Here is an 18,726-nt window from a genome sequence, read left to right on the forward strand (position 1 = left end):
TCGCGAGGGTAGGCAAGCCTGTATTAAAGTTACCATGGACACTGATAAGTTTATGACTAGGTGAGCTCAAATCTTATCCCAAATACACACACAGGTAACCATCAATATAAAGTAAACCTTTTATACAAAAACATCATCAGAAATAAGTTATTTTTATTACGCCGAGAACATCCATCTGAAAAACTTTAGTAAATAAATAAAATATATATAATAATATATAATAGGGTGTCTTGGACTACCATGTGATCCCTGTAGCATTACAGCCGCTGTTGCACATTTTCATCACAGCTGTAGCCTTCCATCTCCCCCTTTAGTATTATCCTCACAACGGTCGCCCACCTTCGGCCATATATCACCCTATTTGCTCCACCCCCCCTCCCAGATACATTGCTGTATGCAGAGCATGGGACCTGCAGCTCAGAGGGGACTGATCAGTCACCTCTATGAAAGAAGTAGTGGAGATAAGCTCTGTAACACTTGGGAGCTCTGAGTGCAGAGAGCAGCAGTATAGTGTTTAGAGAGGGGAACTTCACAGTTCCCCTACAAGCATCTTGGAAGTCTTCTATTTGGATGCTAATCCAGAATGTGTATTTTAAGACATTCTGGGGCGCACAAAGCCCTCATGAGGTCAACGGTCATACAGACCACAGACATCACAGCCCAGAGCTGTCAAAAGAGAGAACATTATTTTCCTCTGACTCAAGTGAATGCCAAAAATGCCATTGGAGGAGCAGAGAAAGCAGACAATCCCATGTCAGGCAAGTATGAACGGTTAAAGGAATAGCTGTCAGTACCAAAGCTGGGATTGCTGGGGTGCACTAGGTAGGAACACAGTGACAGACTGCTCAACTTGCAGATAACCCTGACAAACAATGGATAAGATAAGGTTGGCATGGAAGCCTAAGGGAAAAACTTGAATATTGAGTAAATATCAAAATATTTAAATGCAAGAGTCACAGTTGTGTAGACTGGGTAGAGTGGTAACAAGTACATTATGCAGGTGCCTCATAACTGGTCCATTGGTACCATCTAGATTAAGCAACTACTTTAGCTGTATTTGTAAACCTAATTTTGTTCCTGCAGCATGATGAAGGACAAAAGGAAGAGGAAATGTTCTGGTGCACACGCTATAAAGTAAAACATATGCACTTACCTGCAGCAATGACTCTTGTAGGTAGGGACTGAGGAAGTGCGGCAGAGTCTCTATAACCTTCTGTAGAGCTGTCACTGTGCTGAGAAGGTGAATCTCACTAGTAAGAAGCTCTTTTCTTTGTTTCAGAGTGGTGAGGAGAGCTGGCATCAGTCTACAAGCAATAACATGGCAAGACTTACCAGCGGACATCACACATACAAAGGTATTTATTTTTTAAAGTATATACGGTTGAGAACATAGGCAATTCATCATAGCTTTCCATAGGCTGCTGATCAACAGTATCAAGAATATTCTTACAGCCACTACCATAGGGATATTGTGGTCCAACAGCAAATATGCACTACAGTGCAGACACAATTGGGTATACTTTTCAGATGGTTTAAAATAAATGATTAGTGTAACACATGTACAATAATGGGAGAAAATGATGCCAATGAAGCTGAAAGTCAACTATAGCTTTCCAGCGAACTTGTTAAACCTTGGTCTTGTTACCCTAACTCACCTCAACCAGGTGCGTGCTCTGTGTATTGTGCTGCTAGGGCTGTCCAATCAGCTTCATCTGACATTTTCTAGCTGACCAACACATTATAGTGCTAGGGATCATTAAATCACAGAATACATCACAGTACATTAGACAGCTGGAAATCTGCCTGGACAGTCAGGTCAGCCATCCATCAAATGCACAACCAGTGCTACACAGGCTGAGTAAAAACACAGCATTCCCATAATGGGGATTATGAGCCAGTGATTACTAGGTCATGCATACTTGACAATGGTATACCTCGGCAGCTGGGGTATGGCTAGAGCTTTAATTGTGCTTGTAATTTCAGCAATGCACAGCAAAGCACCGCCAACTACATTCTTTTCCTCTGGCTCCTTTGCAGATATGAGGTCAACAGCAGCATTCAGCACAGGTACAAACACCTGCTGTCTTTGGGAACCAAAGCATTTGCAGAGCAGTTTCAGGCTGTATAGAGCGGTCTGTCTGTTGATGGCCTGTTCTTCCCCTGCCACATTCGCCTTCCGATTTGCAACAGTAAGAAGGTCCTTCACAAGCCCCAGCAGTAACTCAACCTAGAAAGAACATATATAAGATAACATCTCAGATTTTACATACATAACTACTTAATATTCTTCTCATACGAATTTGTTCCCCCCCATTGTACACTTTCTAGAAAAAGTTGAATGAAAATGTGAAATTATTCCTTTCTGATGTACCTAAAAACTGGATTCCTGTACTGACTATTAACTCCCTATCTCATTTATTTTATATGGGACAAAGGATGGATTATATAAACCCTTCATTCAGGGGGTGGGCCAGGAAGGAGAAACAGACTACTCCTGCAAACCTCCAGGTTGTAAGTCCATTCTAAAGAACTCAGGAAGGATACCTAGAACGAGCAACAAAAAATTAGGCTAACCGTCAGTGAGCATAAAAACATTAAATGAATACAGAAATATATAAGTGGCAAAAATAATAATAATAGTAAGTCCAGAAAACATTGTTTTAACATGGATTACATTGAGGCACACTAGATGATGAGACATCCATAGAGGTCCATCTGGAAAAAGAGAAAAAAGAAAATAGGTGCCACAAACCAATAGCCTCCTTCAATACTACTGATGAAAGCAGAAAAAGGATAACCAGAGCTGACACTTGGAACTAATGAGGACTACTATGTAGACCTAAGTCCAGTTATACAGAAGATATTAGAGGCATGACCTCCAAGTAATTGCCCCTTCAAGGCTAGTTTGGAGCTACCAGTACAGCAGAAATGGCTTCATGCCTCTCCACCTGGAATATTTATGGCCATAGGAGAGAAGACTTATAATACCCAGTATTGCCAGAAAACCACAAGTATAATGGCATCTCCTACCATTACCTTTAAATACTGCTATCCCATCACTTTTGGCATTTCAGTGTGTTTTTTAAGTTCAGTGGCTTTATGTTCAGGCTCTGTACAGGTTGAGTCTCCCATATGCAAATATTCCGAAATACGTAATATTTTTGGCATGACTGAGATAATGAAACCTTTGATTTTTGATTGTTCAATGTACACAAACTTTGTCTAAGGCACAACTTATTAAAAATATTGTATAAAATTACCTTTAGGCTGTGTGTATAAGGTGTATTTGAAACATAAATGAATTTCATTTCTATACACAAACTTTGTTTGAGCCACAAAATGATTGAAAATAACACATAAATGCATTCTGTGAGTATATTTGGGTCCTATTACCAAGATGTCTCATTATGCTATGCAAATATTCCAAAATACAGAATATTACGTTATCCAAAATAGCCCCGGTCCCAAGCATTTTGGATATGGGAGACTCAACCTGTATTATCTTACAATTACAAGATCCCCTGTAGATCACTGCATACCAAGGCAGCCCATTGTTATAGGGTTTACTAATATTCCGAAATTCTGTACACATTAAATCTGTGTAGAAATTACAAATGGGTAAATAATAAATGTGCATATTTTATGCAGCAGAACACAGCTATAGGGCCAAGAAGGATTTTTTTAATTTATGTTTTACCATTTAACTTTATTTTTGGAAAACTATGGGTTTGTGACAAGTCTAACTTAATACAGGATTGACTGATCCAATGTAGCTATATAAGTGCCATGTAAAAAAACAATGAAAGCAAAATTAAAATGTGCACGACCCTGCAGTATGGGCAGAAGGATATCAAGTTATTTATTAATAATTACAACTTACAAACTATAACACAATTCATACCTGTTCTTCTTGCCATTGTGTTCGATGCTGTAGCTTGTTGTTTAATAGATCCATTGCTTTACGTCGCACAGAGGGCAGATGATTGGACATAAGTCCCCGGATTACTGGTATAAAGGTTTCGGTAGGCAATAGAGCATTGACCTGTACAAGAATAAGAATTACAATTACACTAAATTGGATGATTCAAAACAAACTGAAACAAAACTGCTGAAAATATAATCAGATTGGGCAGAATGCAATTAAATAGGAATATTATGAAAATGGTGGTGCAGCAACACAATAGTAATAAGTGGTAAAAGTTACACTGCCCGGTAATACATCACTACAAGCACTGTTCAAGGGTTAATATGAATAATGCAAAGTCAAATAAGACAACTTTATTGCATACACTGCATATTATTTACCACAATTAGCAATAAATCAATCAGTTGTCGGATATATATAAACGAAGGGCTTACCTTGTCTAGTAGCTCATAGGACTTATTGAGTAGCGCACGCCAGAACTTTACTGTGGGTTTGTCTGTGTTTGCTTCCACGGAGGTGGCTACCAAGTTGATATAGCAAAGAACCTCTTCCAACAACCTTTAAACATGAAATGCTATTGTTACATACAGTTATGGCAGCTAGGTATGCATGTGTTTTATATCCATGGCAGTGCACTCGTTATATATGTTTTTGTTTAACTTAGCATCTTATATTTCAGGTAAGCACCATACAAATATGTAGTTACTACCTATGGCCAAATTGAGTTCTTATTAGCAGTCCTGGGTGCTCTATTATATATCGTACCTTTGCTCCAACTCTTTTAATCCCTCAGCAACTTCACACTCCACAACCTAACAAAACATAACAAATATCAAACAAGTTTATGAAACATCAGATGGTTAATAGTACATAAAATCCGGTAATGGGTAGTTTGTCGCATACGGACATTTTGCCTCATGCCTCAATGATGCCAGTGTGGAAGACTGATAGAACGTCAATAAATGTTTTATCAAGAATTATTGCACCATCAGTGAATTGAACTCCTATTATTTATAAAACATTTTTTAAAGGTTTACAGATAATTCCTTTACTAGCAGCTACATGTTATATGTAGAGTTTATTTTACATATTTTATTTAATTATGCTCCAGGTTTTCAACTATTTGGCTTTTGTGATTGTTCATAAGACGGATGCCTGTATGTACAGATGTTGGGTAAAACCTTCTATCAAGACATAAGTACAAATGTAATAGGCACTGTAGGTTGGTTTTGACTAAAAATTAACTTCCGCTTTAAGTCTAGTGTCTATATTGCCAAAATCACACCATGACCAAAAATCGAAGGCTATTGAATTTGGGCCATAAGCAGAGAGAACCGCAACATTATAAAATGCCAATGAAAGCCCAAACAGAAAGGGGCAGAATCATTATCCCCCTGCCACTGTAACTCCCACCTGATTGGTAGAGAACAAAGTACTGCTTTTTTTTATTCTTGATTGAGCATACATTACACTGCAAGTTTAGTCTGCCTATTTTATCAATCTGTACAAAGTTGGTTGAAAAATGAAACAGTAGTGTGAGCCATTATAAAATCGAAGTATTACAAATCAATGAGTGTAAAGAAGCAAGGTGCCGCAGGTACAGCAAATTGCTATGAAGTCACTTGTCTTATGGATCATGTTTTTTAAGACATACAGTAACAACAAACAGATGGATCAGTCGAGTGACTCGGTCTCAGCCAAACCTAGCCAACAGCAATTCAGGAGTGAGCGTACAATAACTATACCTTGCCAACAAAACTGTGAGATGCCAAGAGCTGTGCCATGAAGGACACAGACAAGAACTTAAAGTGGCGGAGCTGCTTAGCAGAGTGACACTCCACACTGAAGAGCTGAGAGTCTTCCTTCGGAGGTTTCGGCTTCTGTGCCTTTCCTTTTTTCTGCTCAGGATTATCTACAACGAGAACCCATGGCAACATGTCATTACTACGGCTCTTTATGTACATAGCGCCAGACATATTCCATTGTGCTATACTGTTCTCTAAAAGGTCGCTAACAAGATAATCAGTATGGAAAAGCTCTTGGGAAACAATGCAGAAAACGGCAATACAGGAGTTAGTCTTGTCATTACCGTCATCTTTCATTTCTGGAAGCTTCCCGAGGAAGTTCAGCAGCTTGATCAAACTCTCCAGTTGATTATAGACACTGAACTCGCAGCAGACGGATATCCAGAATTCAGTGTCCTGCTCCAAAACTGCATCCTGTTAGCAGAAATATGGTATATATAGTGTCAATGACGGCCTACTGAACATGGATACATACACTGCTAAGGCATTTAATGATATGCCATAAACACGGATGGACACTGCGCACTGGGAACCTCTATTGGTGCGAGGTGAGCTGCTGAGTATGAAGGATGTCCTTCCTTCCAATACATACAGTATAGGAAAAGATAATAATGCACTCAGTGCTACCACCTCTATATGTGTAAGGGGTGTATACTGGTATATGATGACCTGTACAACTGTCTACATGTGTTACATAATAAATCACATATTCTAGGTGATTTAGAGAGAATAATACACCAGACTAACTATCGGTAATAAATCTAATTTTACTTATACAATGGCTAAAACATATGCTTAGAGCGTGCAGATGATACAACCGCGTCTATTGATGCATAAATGATCATTATTATTATAATAATAATGATATGCTCTGTAATATACAGAATTAGACCCCCATTTATTTATTTCTTTGTAATCGCAGATCTCAGAGATTACACTCCATTTTCCTCTTACAGATGTGTCCACATGCACCTATCCTCAAATTGTGCCAAATATGCCCGCCTGGTGTGCCATGGACTTGGCTATGCCATGAGACTTTTAGTAAAAGATGTGGCTTAATGTACTATACTAACCCTCAGTACTTCATACACTATTAGCAACTTAGAGTCTGACTCAGAGATGGACGGTAATGCACAACCACAGGGGAGCAGCAATAAGAGGTGTCTGTAGGAAATAGACACCACTTGCACGCATCTGCGATCTGAGTGTAGCTTCTGTAGACGCTGCATCGGATCACAATCACGTAACATGCCCCCATTTTGGAGAATTGTCCTGGTGTCCGCCCACAACGCTGCAGCTGGTCAATCATGCTGCTGCTAAGGGGGGACTGTTCGTGTTCACGCAGAACAGGTCATGCAGAGACCCCCATCTGGGTAAAAAGGCAAATGACCGAGGTTTTATAGTATAGGACCTCTGTATTTTGCTTTTCCACCCACCCTGATTCCGTACTTCTCCAGTAGTTGTAGCGATACATCACATATGGAATGTTGCCTTTCCATCTATACCCTATTGTACATACTCCAGTGTCCCCTAGAGGACAAAGGAGAAAATATGAGATATGGTAAGAACTTACCCTTGTTATCTCTATTTCTACGAAGTCCATAGGGTTCCACAGGATACCTTGGTGTATAGGTGTGACGTCAGTCATCGGGCACCAAAGAGTTAAAGCTTTCAGCCTCCCAGGATGCACTAGGTCCCCCTCCTATACCCCGCCCCCGAGCCAAGGCACCTCAGTTAGTTACCAAGCCATAGGCCGGATGAGGAGAAGGAAGAGAGAGAAAAAAAAAAAAAGATCTGGATACACACAAGAATCACATTCTCACCAGAGGGAGACAGAAAAACCGGTGACCAGAGCAAAGCCCATCTGCAGCACAGGTGCGACAGGGCGGGAGTCCTGTGGAACCCTATGGACTTCGTAGAAATAGAGATAACAAGGGTAAGTTCTTACCATATCTCATATTTTCTACTTCAGGGTCCATAGGGTATCCACAGGATACCTTGGGGATGTCCCAAAGCAGTATCCTTTAAGGGTGGGGACGCTCCTGTGCAGAAAGGAGAATCCGCCGCCCGAAGGAAGCATCCTGAGAGGCGAAGGTATCAAACCTGTAATACCTCACGAAGGTATGGACAGAGGACCACGTAGCAGCCTTGCAGATCTGGACTGCAGAGGCACCACGTCGAGCTGCCCACGAAGGACCCACAGACCTAGTGGAATGAGCCTTCAGAGAAGGAGGAACCGGTAGGTCTTCATGAAGATAAGCTTCAGAAATAGCCATACGGATCCAGGCTGCCAAAGTTTGCTTTGAGGCAGGCCAACCCTTTTTACGGAAGTCATAGAGGACAAACAAAGCGTCCGACTTCCTAAACGAAGAAGTGCGGTCAACATAAGTCCTTAAGGCCCACACAACATCCAAAGAGGCGACTTAGAAAGTCCGCCTCCAAATTTAGCACTCCCGGGATGAAGACCGCTGATATGGCCGGAAGATTGCGCTCCGCCCATACCAGGATCCGAGAGACCTCCACGAGAGCCGCCCGACTTCGGGTTCCTCCATGCCTGTTTATGTAGGCCACGGTGGTAGCGTTGTCTGACTGGACCTGTACCGGGCGACCCTGGAGAACCAGATGTGCCTGCTGGAGAGCATTGAAGACCGCACGGAGTTCCAAGATATTGATTGGAAGCTCCGCTTCTGTCGGCGTCCACCTGCCCTGGAACAAGTGTGGACCCGAAACTGCTCCCCAGCCCCGAAGACTGGCGTCCGTTGTCAACAGGACCCAATTTGGAACCCAGAACGGACGTCCCCCGCTGAGATGGGTCGTCTGTAACCACCAGGCAAGGGACAGGCGAACCTCCGGGGTGAGCACAATTGTCTGGGACTTCAGAGACTGCGGCAGCCCGTTCCACTTGGACAGAATCAGGTGCTGCAGAGGTCTGGAGTGAAACTGGGCATATTCCACCATGTCGAACACCGACACCATGGAGCCCAGTAACCTCATCGCCGAGTGTAGAGACACCCGGCGACTGAGCAGACAACTGCGCACCCTCGACTGTAAAGCAGAGATCTTTTCCTCCGTCACGAAGATCCTCTGCTGTTCCGAGTCCAATAAGGCTCCGAGGTGCAGAATCCTCCGAGACGGGATTAGAGTGGACTTCTGCCAGTTGATTATCCAGCCGTGCCGTTGCAGTAGCGCAATGGTCAGGCCCAAGTGGCGTAGAAGGAGCTCTGGAGATCCTGCCACCAATAAAAGGTCGTCCAAGTACGGTAACATGCGGACTCCCTGCAGCCGCAGAGAAGCCGCCATGACCGCCATCACCTTGGTGAACACACGTGGTGCTGTCGCCAGGCCAAAAGGTAACGCCCGAAACTGGAAGTGGTCGCTGCGGATTGCAAACCTGAGGAACTGTTGATGGCGCAAAAGAATAGGGACATGCAGGTAAGCGTACTGTATGTCCAATGACACCATGTAGTCCCCAGGTTCCAGCGCCAGAATGATGGACCGTAGGGACTCCATCTGAAACTTCGGTACCCGCAAAGACCTGTTGAGAGCTTTGAGGTTGAGAATCGGACGATACGACCCATTGGGTTTCTGTACCAAAAAAAGATTTGAATAGAAACCCTGGCCCATCTGGGAGAATGGAACAGGCACTATAACTCCAGCCTGGAGCATAGTGTGCAATACCTTCCGCAGCCCGTAGCCTTGTTCCGGTCTGATGGTAGACCCGTGGTGAAGAATCGAGCCGGGGGTCTGTGCCGGAAGGAGAGGGCATACCCGTGGGAGACCACCTCGAGAACCCAAGTGTCTGTCGTAGTGACCGACCAACACTGGGCGAACTGCAGCAGGCGGCCTCCCACTTTGGGATCCCCCAAAGGGAGGCCCGGACCGTCAGGCCGCAGGCTTGTCATCTGGCTTGGGGGCCGGACGTCTGGTACTCCATGCCTGCTTCCGGGGCTTGGCCGATTTCTTAGAGCCAGCCTGTCGAGGAAAAGACTGTGGTTTGGGTCTGCCCTGGGCCCTAGATGACCGAAAGGACGATGGTCCAGAACCAGAAGGAGCAGCGGCCGACGGGAGACAAGCCGATTTGGCTGCCGCCAGCGTGGCCACAATCTTATCCAGATCCGGACCGAAGAGAACTTCTCCGGTAAATGGCAACGCCTCCAGACCCCTTTTGGAATCTGCGTCCGCCTTCCAGGATCGCAGCCACAAGGTGCGACGAGCAGCCACCGCTGCTGAAGAAATTCTAGACACCAGAGTACTAATGTCTAAGGCCGCCTCGTTGATATAAGTGGCCGAATCACGGAGATTACCAATCAACTCAGCCTGTTCGGCCGGACAGTCAGAATCAAAAGATGCCTCTAATGAATCCGCCCAGCGCTCCATTGCAATGGCAACCCAGCAAATGGCCATAGCCGGTCGTGCTGCCCCCCCGCAAGGGAATAAGCGGACTTCAGGCAGATCTCCACCTTGCGGTCCGTAGCATCCTTAAGGGAGGACATGGATGGCATCGGCAATGTGGCACTACGGACAAGACGGGTCACGTGAGAATCCACCTGTGGAGGGGATTCCCACTTTGCAAAATAATTATCCGCGAACGGATAAGCCACCGCCAGACGCCTCTGCGGCTGGTATCTTTTGCCAGGCTGTTTCCACGCCTCCTCTAAATGGTCCACTAACTGACCTGAAAGAGGAAAGACTGTGGCATCGCCCTTCACATCTTTAAAAAAGGCGTACTTAGATTTAGCCGCTGGGGGAACTTCGTCCTCAATCACCAAGGCTGTGCGGACTGCCCGAATAAGTCCAGGAATATATACCTTGGACCCAGCGTCAGCGTCCTTAGTATGGAGAGGTTCCTGATCGTAAGGATCCAGAATCTCCCCATCATCAGACGTCCCTTCGTCATCCTCATAAGGAGCGGACAGAGACGCCACCGGCCGTTTATGAGGCCGGATCACAGACTCCCCTTGCAACACATCCGACAAGTGCTGTACAGAACTCGTCAGGGAGTTAACCCACGCCGGCTCCTGAGAAACCGGGAGCGGGGAAATAGGGAGACTGTGGGGTACCAATTGTCGTGGGAAACCCTGCATGGGTGACGACACCACTGACTGCTGGGACAAACCCATCGGTGTAAACGCGGGTTGCGGAGCTAACTGGCCCACTAAGGTTGTAAGCGCCTGAGCGAAACAAGCCCAGGGCGGCTCCTGTACCGGTGCTGTAACCGTAAGAGGCCGCGCCATGGACAAACACTGCCGACAGAGGCCCTCCGCGCTACCCTCCCCCTCCGCTAACGGTACTTTACACGTAGTACACTGTAGCCGGAGAGGAAAATCACTTTCAGACATGATGGCACCAAGTATGTGACCCCTCTCACCAATTATATATCAAATAGGCGAGAGACCACCCTGCAGCACCGCACCGCAAGGGCTTAGCAGAAAGAACAGGGATAGTAATAAAGCTGACAGTTTAGAAGAAAAGTTACAGGCAGCAGCGTTAGCACAGTCACATACAATGCAAAGAAATATCAATTCCTGCACTAACAGCGCTGATCAATCAACTACGCAGACACAGGGCCTGGTAGGACACAGCGCTGCATACACAGACCTGACCCAAATCGGAGGAGAGGTATGCGGGGGGACCCAGACCACGATGCTTCCGTCCAGGCTTCCAGCAGCGTTCACCATGCGTTCAGAGGAAGATGGCCGCCGAGGAGCAGAGAGGAGGCTGGCCTGGGGGAGGAGCGCTGCCACAGGACCAGTCGGCAGCGTGCAGAGAGGGCTGTGTGCAGCGGGGGAGGCGCCGGCTGTGAGACAGGGAAGGAGCGCTCCCCTGGCATGCATTTAACCCCTGGGACACCGCAGCGCTACCGCTCTGCTGCGGTCCGCTGTCCCAGGGGGTAGTGGAAGCGCAGGTTGGTCGCCTGGCTCCACGCTGCAGCCAGTCCCCAGGGAGCCCCCTGCCTGGGGACTCAGGACCATGTGATCAGCGGGGACCCACCGCGGGACCCCGCTGCTTACCTTTGTCCCCCTTGAATCCGGCCATGGTCCTAAACATCTGGGGTCACCGCTAGCTGTGACCCCAGATGCTCACCAGCATCCCCGGATCGGTACCGGCGTTCTGGTACCGGCGGGGGTGTAGGGAAGACAGCATGGACATCAGGACAGACTGTCCATGCTGTACATCCAGATGTGCAGCCACAGCTGCACAGAAGAAAGCTTCAGGGGCTCTTCTAGCCCCCACTCCGACAGGTGCACCTGACTCCGGCCGGGCACCAAACTAAACTGAGGTGCCTTGGCTCGGGGGCGGGGTATAGGAGGGGGACCTAGTGCATCCTGGGAGGCTGAAAGCTTTAACTCTTTGGTGCCCGATGACTGACGTCACACCTATACCCCAAGGTATCCTGTGGACCCTATGGACCCTGAAGTAGAAATTAAAATTTAAATATGCTTTCTTCACTGATCAGCACCCTGCACCTAGTGAACACTATTTAGGGTATGTAGTTATGTTACCGGCGGCAGCAAGTCACAATCCCAACGGCAGAATGCCGGCTAGGGATTCACGATAGGTGTCGATATACCGACGCCGGAATCCAGGACGATGCTGGCCCAAATGAGGTAAGCCCGGGGCGCCCGTCCTCTTAGCTGCGGGGTGGGTGGGATTCAGGGTTAGGCACCCCCCAGAGAGCGTTAGGGTTAGGCGACACAGGAGGTTAGGGTTAGGTACCCCTAAAGGAGGAGAGGGTTAGGTTACTTATGTGCAACTGTCGGGATTTCCTCCCTTCGGGCATCCGCCGGCATTTCAATCCCATTCTCTATTTAGGATTAGTATTTTTTGTTGCAAAAAAATTGGTATAAACTAAAGTAGCATATTAAGCATAAAGATACATGGCACTACACTATTAGCTATTTAGTACATTATTATCGTGTTAAAATGCAAAATTTGGGAAAATAGTAGTCAAGCACGTGAATTGCTACCCTTAGTGGAGCTTCTAATGTCTCACCAGGCGCCTGAGGACACATCTGTAGTGTAATAATGCCAATATACATAAGAGCTGAGGTAAACTGCTGTACATGAAAGTGCTATATAAGCAGGGATATTCAACATGTAGCGCTCCAACTGCTGTGCAACTACACAATCCCAGCATGCACTGCCAGAGTTATAGCTTGCACAAATGGCAAAGGATGCTGGGATTGTGCTGTTCCAAAGTAGCTGGAGGGCCACATTTTGAAAACCCCTGATATACAAGATTGCACATAACTTGCACTTGGAAGAGGAGGATCGGGGTTGCTAACATGTAAGTACTATATAGTAGCACTTACATGTTAGTTACATGGATCTTAAAATACATTAGCTAAAACACATAATTTTTGCATCTATAAAGCAAATACAAATTGAGCTGATAAAAATGATTATTGCATACTGCACACACACTATAGCTAAGGTGCACGTATTTAAGATGCTGGAAGCTGAAAATACAGAAGTGACCAAACGCAAATCATTACATTCATCTCAGAACAACAGTCTAACACCCCCATTGAGTGTATAGTTTTAACATACATTGTGATGTACACCGCAACATGGTCCCAGACAAGTGGAATTTGAGGCGGACACTGACAGTCTGATTCTAGGGCTAGTATGAGTAGGCACCCCAACAGGCTTATATTCCTGTGCCATTCATAAAGGGTAAATCATTTATGTGCAGTCAGCAGACACAAGGGGTTACATTGACAAGTAATAGTGTTTGCTGACTAATGAGCTTCTGAGTAACCTTCAATGTTCAAGATTTTCTTGCATAAGCTTTAGTATCTAGTCATAGATTAGAAAAACACTTAGGACATGTATACACAGACACAAAAACATTATGAATAAGAGTTTGTCCTTGAATCTGGATGATGTGCATAATTCATTAAGTCTGACCTTCTCTCCATTGGTTGCCACGGTGACTGTTTTGGTGACATGTTGCTGGAAAAGAAGAACCAGTAGCACCCAGAGGAATCGCTCAGCCCCCACAGTGTCCAGAAGCTGTGACAAAATGGGCAGGCGCCTGTGTTCTGGGACATGAGGGAGCGCATCCACAAATACATGTATGATCTTCTCAACAACCTTCTCCACATTATCTTGGGTTTCCTGTGATACCTCTCCTTCTGCCTGCGTTGGAAACAAAATGGAGAAATAAGGCAACTAAGGGTGGGCTGGAGATTTGATTCTCAGTGATGTGTCACGGAGTGCCTCCCTACATGGGAATGTGTTCAGTCATACATTGAGGTGAGGTCTGGTGGGACATCACCAGAGAATGATTTGCCCCCTATTATGTAAATGACCTCAGATAGTGATATAACTATACAAGCAACAGATTCTTTAAATAGAGTGTAAACATTTGTCTTTTGAAAACCCTACTGTTCACTCAGCATGCAATAGTAAAATCTCATGCAATTCTTAAACTATATTTATTATTTCCATTTACTCATGACAGGATGCTTTTTTTTTTCTGGTGCTGCAAAGGCAGTAATCATATCCTTATACGATCTTTCAGCAAATGACTACTTGCTTCTGAGAGCATTTGGTCACGGGTCACCTGTTTCCAAAGTGACATCCGAGATGAACAAGCTAGGGCACAAAGGTCTGGCAAAATCAGTGCAAGTCCTTGTTAAGATTTCCTCCAATTTAATGGATTATAGAGAACTCCTCACTAGGAATGGCCATGAAATGGTTAAGAATCGACGGTAACCACTGATGGTGCCATCGGTGCTTAACATCCATGGTAGAGCTATCAATGGTTTGCACCATCAGTGGCTATCCCGGCAGTGGGGCATGGCAAGCCAATCAGGTATCGGAGTGGGGCTTAGAGGTTTTAAGGGACGTGTCTAAGCGCCATGTCCTCCTGCGTTGATAAATAAAATCCATACTCCTTACCAGTTGGTCTTGGAAGTATCAGAATTCTATATTTGTCCCATCCTGGGGAAGATCTAATTCTGAGTGTACCTTTGATGAAGGTGGTCAATTAACTGAAAAATCAGGCACTCAAGACTCCACATGGCTTCACCAGGACTCTGCTACATGCATGTGGTGGATAATATAGAGAAGTCTATGCACCAGATACTGTACCTTCAGAGCCTGACAATAAGCAGTTTAAAAGAAAGAATCAGGGGTATGGAGTATTCTCCAAAGAGATTTAACTGCAACAAAGTTGTGGTTAAGCGTAGATTACATATCCTTTATCCCTTACCAAAAGTAGCTACCAATAAATGGAAAACTACACCTAAGGTGGACTATCCTATGTTATGTTCCTGAATACTGCAGCCTTTAAAGAAAGTGAAGACAAAATACTATAGACCATCCTTAAAACTATTTATGAGGCGGAGTGAAACCCAGTTTAGTCACAACAAGGCTGAGTAACCCGGTTAGAACACCTCTCGGAAGGTTTAAAGTTAAGAACACCTTGGTCAGAATTTATGACCATGGTTGAACTCATCAGAGAGGCTTCTGAGTAACTGGAGAAATGGCACTATAAGTGCTGGTAGCATTGGGGAAAGGAATTCAGCTTCTGTAGTCACAGCTCGCATAAAGCTTAAGAGACTGACACAGACAACTCTGGTGTCTAACTTTTTCAGGTGACGTCTAATTTGAGCCAGAGCTGGATAAGAGCATTTGTCAAATGGGAAAAGAACCTACCTGCTGGTGATCATACAAAAAGTGTGGATCTCTCGTTTTCAGACTGCCAGTAAAGACAAAAGTTAGGTGGAGGACAAAATACAGAAAACAGGATTTTGGTACTTACCGATAAATCCCTTTCTCCGATTCCACAGGGGACACTGGAGTTCAAGACAGTGGGGTATAGACGGTGGTAGAGTAGAGCCTGGCACTTTAAAAAAATCTAGAAGTGTGACTGGCTCCTCCCCCTCTATGCCCCATCAGCCCCAGTTTAAGAACTGAGCCCGAGAGGAGACGGAGGACAACAGGAAAACAAGGAGAAGGAGAAGACCACAGAACGGAACAAGACCGACTGAAGGAGAACAGAGGAAACCACTGCAGGGAATTATGCAGTCACACAACCATAGAAGCAACCAAACAACTGGCAGGTACGCAGCGCTGGGCGGGCGTCCAGTGTCCCCTGTGGAATCGGAGAAAGGGATTTATCGGTAAGTACCAAAATCCTGTTTTCTCCTTCATCCACTAGGGGACACTGGAGTTCAAGACAGTGGGGACGTCCCAAAGCCAACCTCCTGGGTGGGAAGCGCGGAGAACATGCCGACCCTTTGGCCAACAGAAACAGGGACCGCCAAGAACCAGAGGTTCAACGGAAGGCAAGAGCGGAGGATCAAGTGTCGTGAGCCAGGAGACAATCAGAACTCCAAGCGGAACAGACACAGAAATTCCACAACTTACAGTGTAAATAGAATGGAATAAGTGGCTAGCGAGAAAACACCCTCAGGTGAGAAGCATCAGAACACTGTAAACCCAGCTGAAAACAGACCAAGCCAGACTATTGGGAGCAGAGAGCTCCAACCAGAATCCATATGAGAAGGGCAGTAACCCGAGAACAAAATTCGAGAATACCGTACCAGATTCGGAAACAGGAAACTGCAGCTGTCGCAGATAGTAGAAAACCAGCACTGTTGGACATAATCATATAGATACAAGTATAACGATACCAATCTACAGAAACAGTGCTGATCCTGTCCACAGACTCCTAACAAAGAGCTTGCAGGGAGGTAAAAGTCAAGGCCGAACAGTCACCATCAACCATTCTGGAGGTCCAACTACTACAAAGTTGTAAACCAGCAGAAGGAAAAGACCATAGAAGTCTCCCATGAGTGGAGATCACACTGGGGACGAAGCCGAGGCAGCATCGAGAGGATTGAGATTACAATACCTTCAGAGGGTCAGACAGCAGAACCCCACTCCGAAAACAGAGTAGAAAACAGCGACTGAACACCTGCAGCTGAAAAGAAAATCACAGCCACAAACTCCAAAACAACAGACAATTCCCAACATGATAGAAGTGCGTAGTCAGTACCAACTGCTGGCCTGAACATATTCTGAAACACACAGGATACCCTAGCAGTTAAAGAGCACGTATGCAACAGCCACCCAGGGAGAGCTACCAATATAGGGAAGCATTCCATACAGCAAGGCTAGAGCACTAGGACAACCCTGAAAGTACCAGTCAGGTACCAGTCAACAGATTCTAGTAGAATAGTGTCACTAATCTCAATGTTGAAACTATGCACCAGGGAAGCTCTAAAATGTAGAGCCAACTGATTAACAGAGCGGATGGCTGCTAGGACCACCACTAGGGTGCATAAGGGAGAATAACGGCTATGCCATGTCAGGTTGGGCATTAGTGGGGTAAGTCCGCTTACCTATGAGCGTCCAAAAGCCCTCTGGACGCTATGTAGAATGTCACTGACCTTTTCCATCTCACAGCAACCTGCCCCATCAGGTATAGGGAGTAGCTTCAGTGGGCTAAGACCCTATGCTCTACAGCACGGACTTCAGCCTGGAGATGTTGAGGTAGAAAACACTGTATAAACTAGCAAAATGTTAGTGGAGACAAGAAGGTTGTACAACAGTACTCTGCACATGAGCTGGTTATATTAGGGATGTGTATCCATATAGAAACTTTTCATAAAACAGAAAAGGGTCTGCTCGTGTAAGTATCAGTACATTAACACTTATAATGGTGCCCACAAATCTAATACAATCCAGGCCTGACCCTGCCTATATCAGCGGGTGGCCCTAGGCCTTCATTTAATTTAACAAATGAAGCCATGAGGATGGAATAGAACCTGGATGCTCTATGTACAAATAGAGTGTACCTAGGGGCCCTTTAGACACTCATGTATTGAGATATGTGACAAGACAATAATATGAAGTACCGGAATCTATACGGAGAAGGGTACCTGTACATAGACACAGAGTGCGTTCGTTATCCCCAGAAAAGAAGGGATATATCTGTAGTGATAACCCCAATAGGGTTAAAAACCAGGTTTTTCCAATTATTAGAAAACATTCATACAAGGAATGGGAATATATCAGTATATATACACACATACACACAGACAACATAGTTGCATGAGAAGGCAATCTCTTTGAAAGGAAGAGTAGTGCCTACACAGCAAGTTTACTTGTCAGACTCCTGCACGGGGAGATCAGCATGCCATATCTATACATGTCCTGCCTCAGGAGATCAGCATGCTATATATATATATATATATATATATATATATATATATATATATTATATAACATACACAAATATCCCACCTTCTTAGTGTCTTATAAGTTTGCTACCAAGTGCAAAGTTGAAAATAATCATAGATCACCCTAAAGGGGGGCGTCATAGATAGGGACTGACAAGAACAGAACTATAACCCCAGGAGGATTAAAGTACATATGATATATATATATATATATATACATGTACATACAAGAAGGCCCCAGTCATGTATAGGGTTCATAATAGAAGCAATGCCTTAGGGAATTGCGACTATCATTATGTAAGCTGCAGAACTTGACTCTAGTCTATAGAGCCGCCATTAAAATATATATTTATGGATAAAGCTGACAGCTATTGGTAATCCCAGGCGGCTTCCCATCCGTGGAATGTTGGTATATACCCACATACAAAACCTTAGGGACAGATGGTGTAAAGCGGAGCTATTGTATTAACTACCGCATCAGGAGAGTCCAGCCTCCAATCGCAGAACCTCTCTTTTAAAATATGCTATGTACCAGATATAAAACTGATAACAGATCCTACCTCTACCTTTATGGTAAGGATAAGAAGCGATAGATATTTATCTCCAAACATGCATACCTACATACAAGATTAGTAGGTGACGATAATATTTTGAAAATAGAACCTGAGCAATAGTAGAGCTATGGAAGGAATTGAGCCACAAGACAAAATTCACTCCAGACATGTATATATTTTAAAGCAGGGCTTAATATAAAATACAAATACATACATACATACATACATGTGGCTTACCTCCACGC

The 18,726-nt window shown here is 44.9% G+C and overlaps 1 protein-coding gene across 1 annotated transcript in view; it reads right to left on the minus strand.

Moving 5' to 3' along the window:
• HEATR1 (HEAT repeat containing 1) overlaps nucleotides 1-18,726 on the minus strand; it is a 171,667-nt gene that overhangs the window by 12,268 nt on the left and 140,673 nt on the right. The window contains exons 30-37 of the mRNA XM_088477396.1: nucleotides 13,642-13,872; nucleotides 6,015-6,144; nucleotides 5,671-5,837; nucleotides 4,691-4,737; nucleotides 4,360-4,483; nucleotides 3,902-4,042; nucleotides 1,935-2,227; nucleotides 1,154-1,304 (exon numbers count right to left, since the gene is read on the minus strand). Of these exons, the coding sequence (XP_088333522.1) occupies nucleotides 1,154-1,304; nucleotides 1,935-2,227; nucleotides 3,902-4,042; nucleotides 4,360-4,483; nucleotides 4,691-4,737; nucleotides 5,671-5,837; nucleotides 6,015-6,144; nucleotides 13,642-13,872 (1,284 nt within the window). The remainder of the gene's footprint in view (nucleotides 1-1,153; nucleotides 1,305-1,934; nucleotides 2,228-3,901; nucleotides 4,043-4,359; nucleotides 4,484-4,690; nucleotides 4,738-5,670; nucleotides 5,838-6,014; nucleotides 6,145-13,641; nucleotides 13,873-18,726) is intronic.

This window comes from Taudactylus pleione, unplaced genomic scaffold (assembly GCF_031769625.1).
Source record: "Taudactylus pleione unplaced genomic scaffold, aTauple2 ptg000201l, whole genome shotgun sequence".
Taxonomy (NCBI): Eukaryota; Metazoa; Chordata; class Amphibia; order Anura; family Myobatrachidae; genus Taudactylus; species Taudactylus pleione.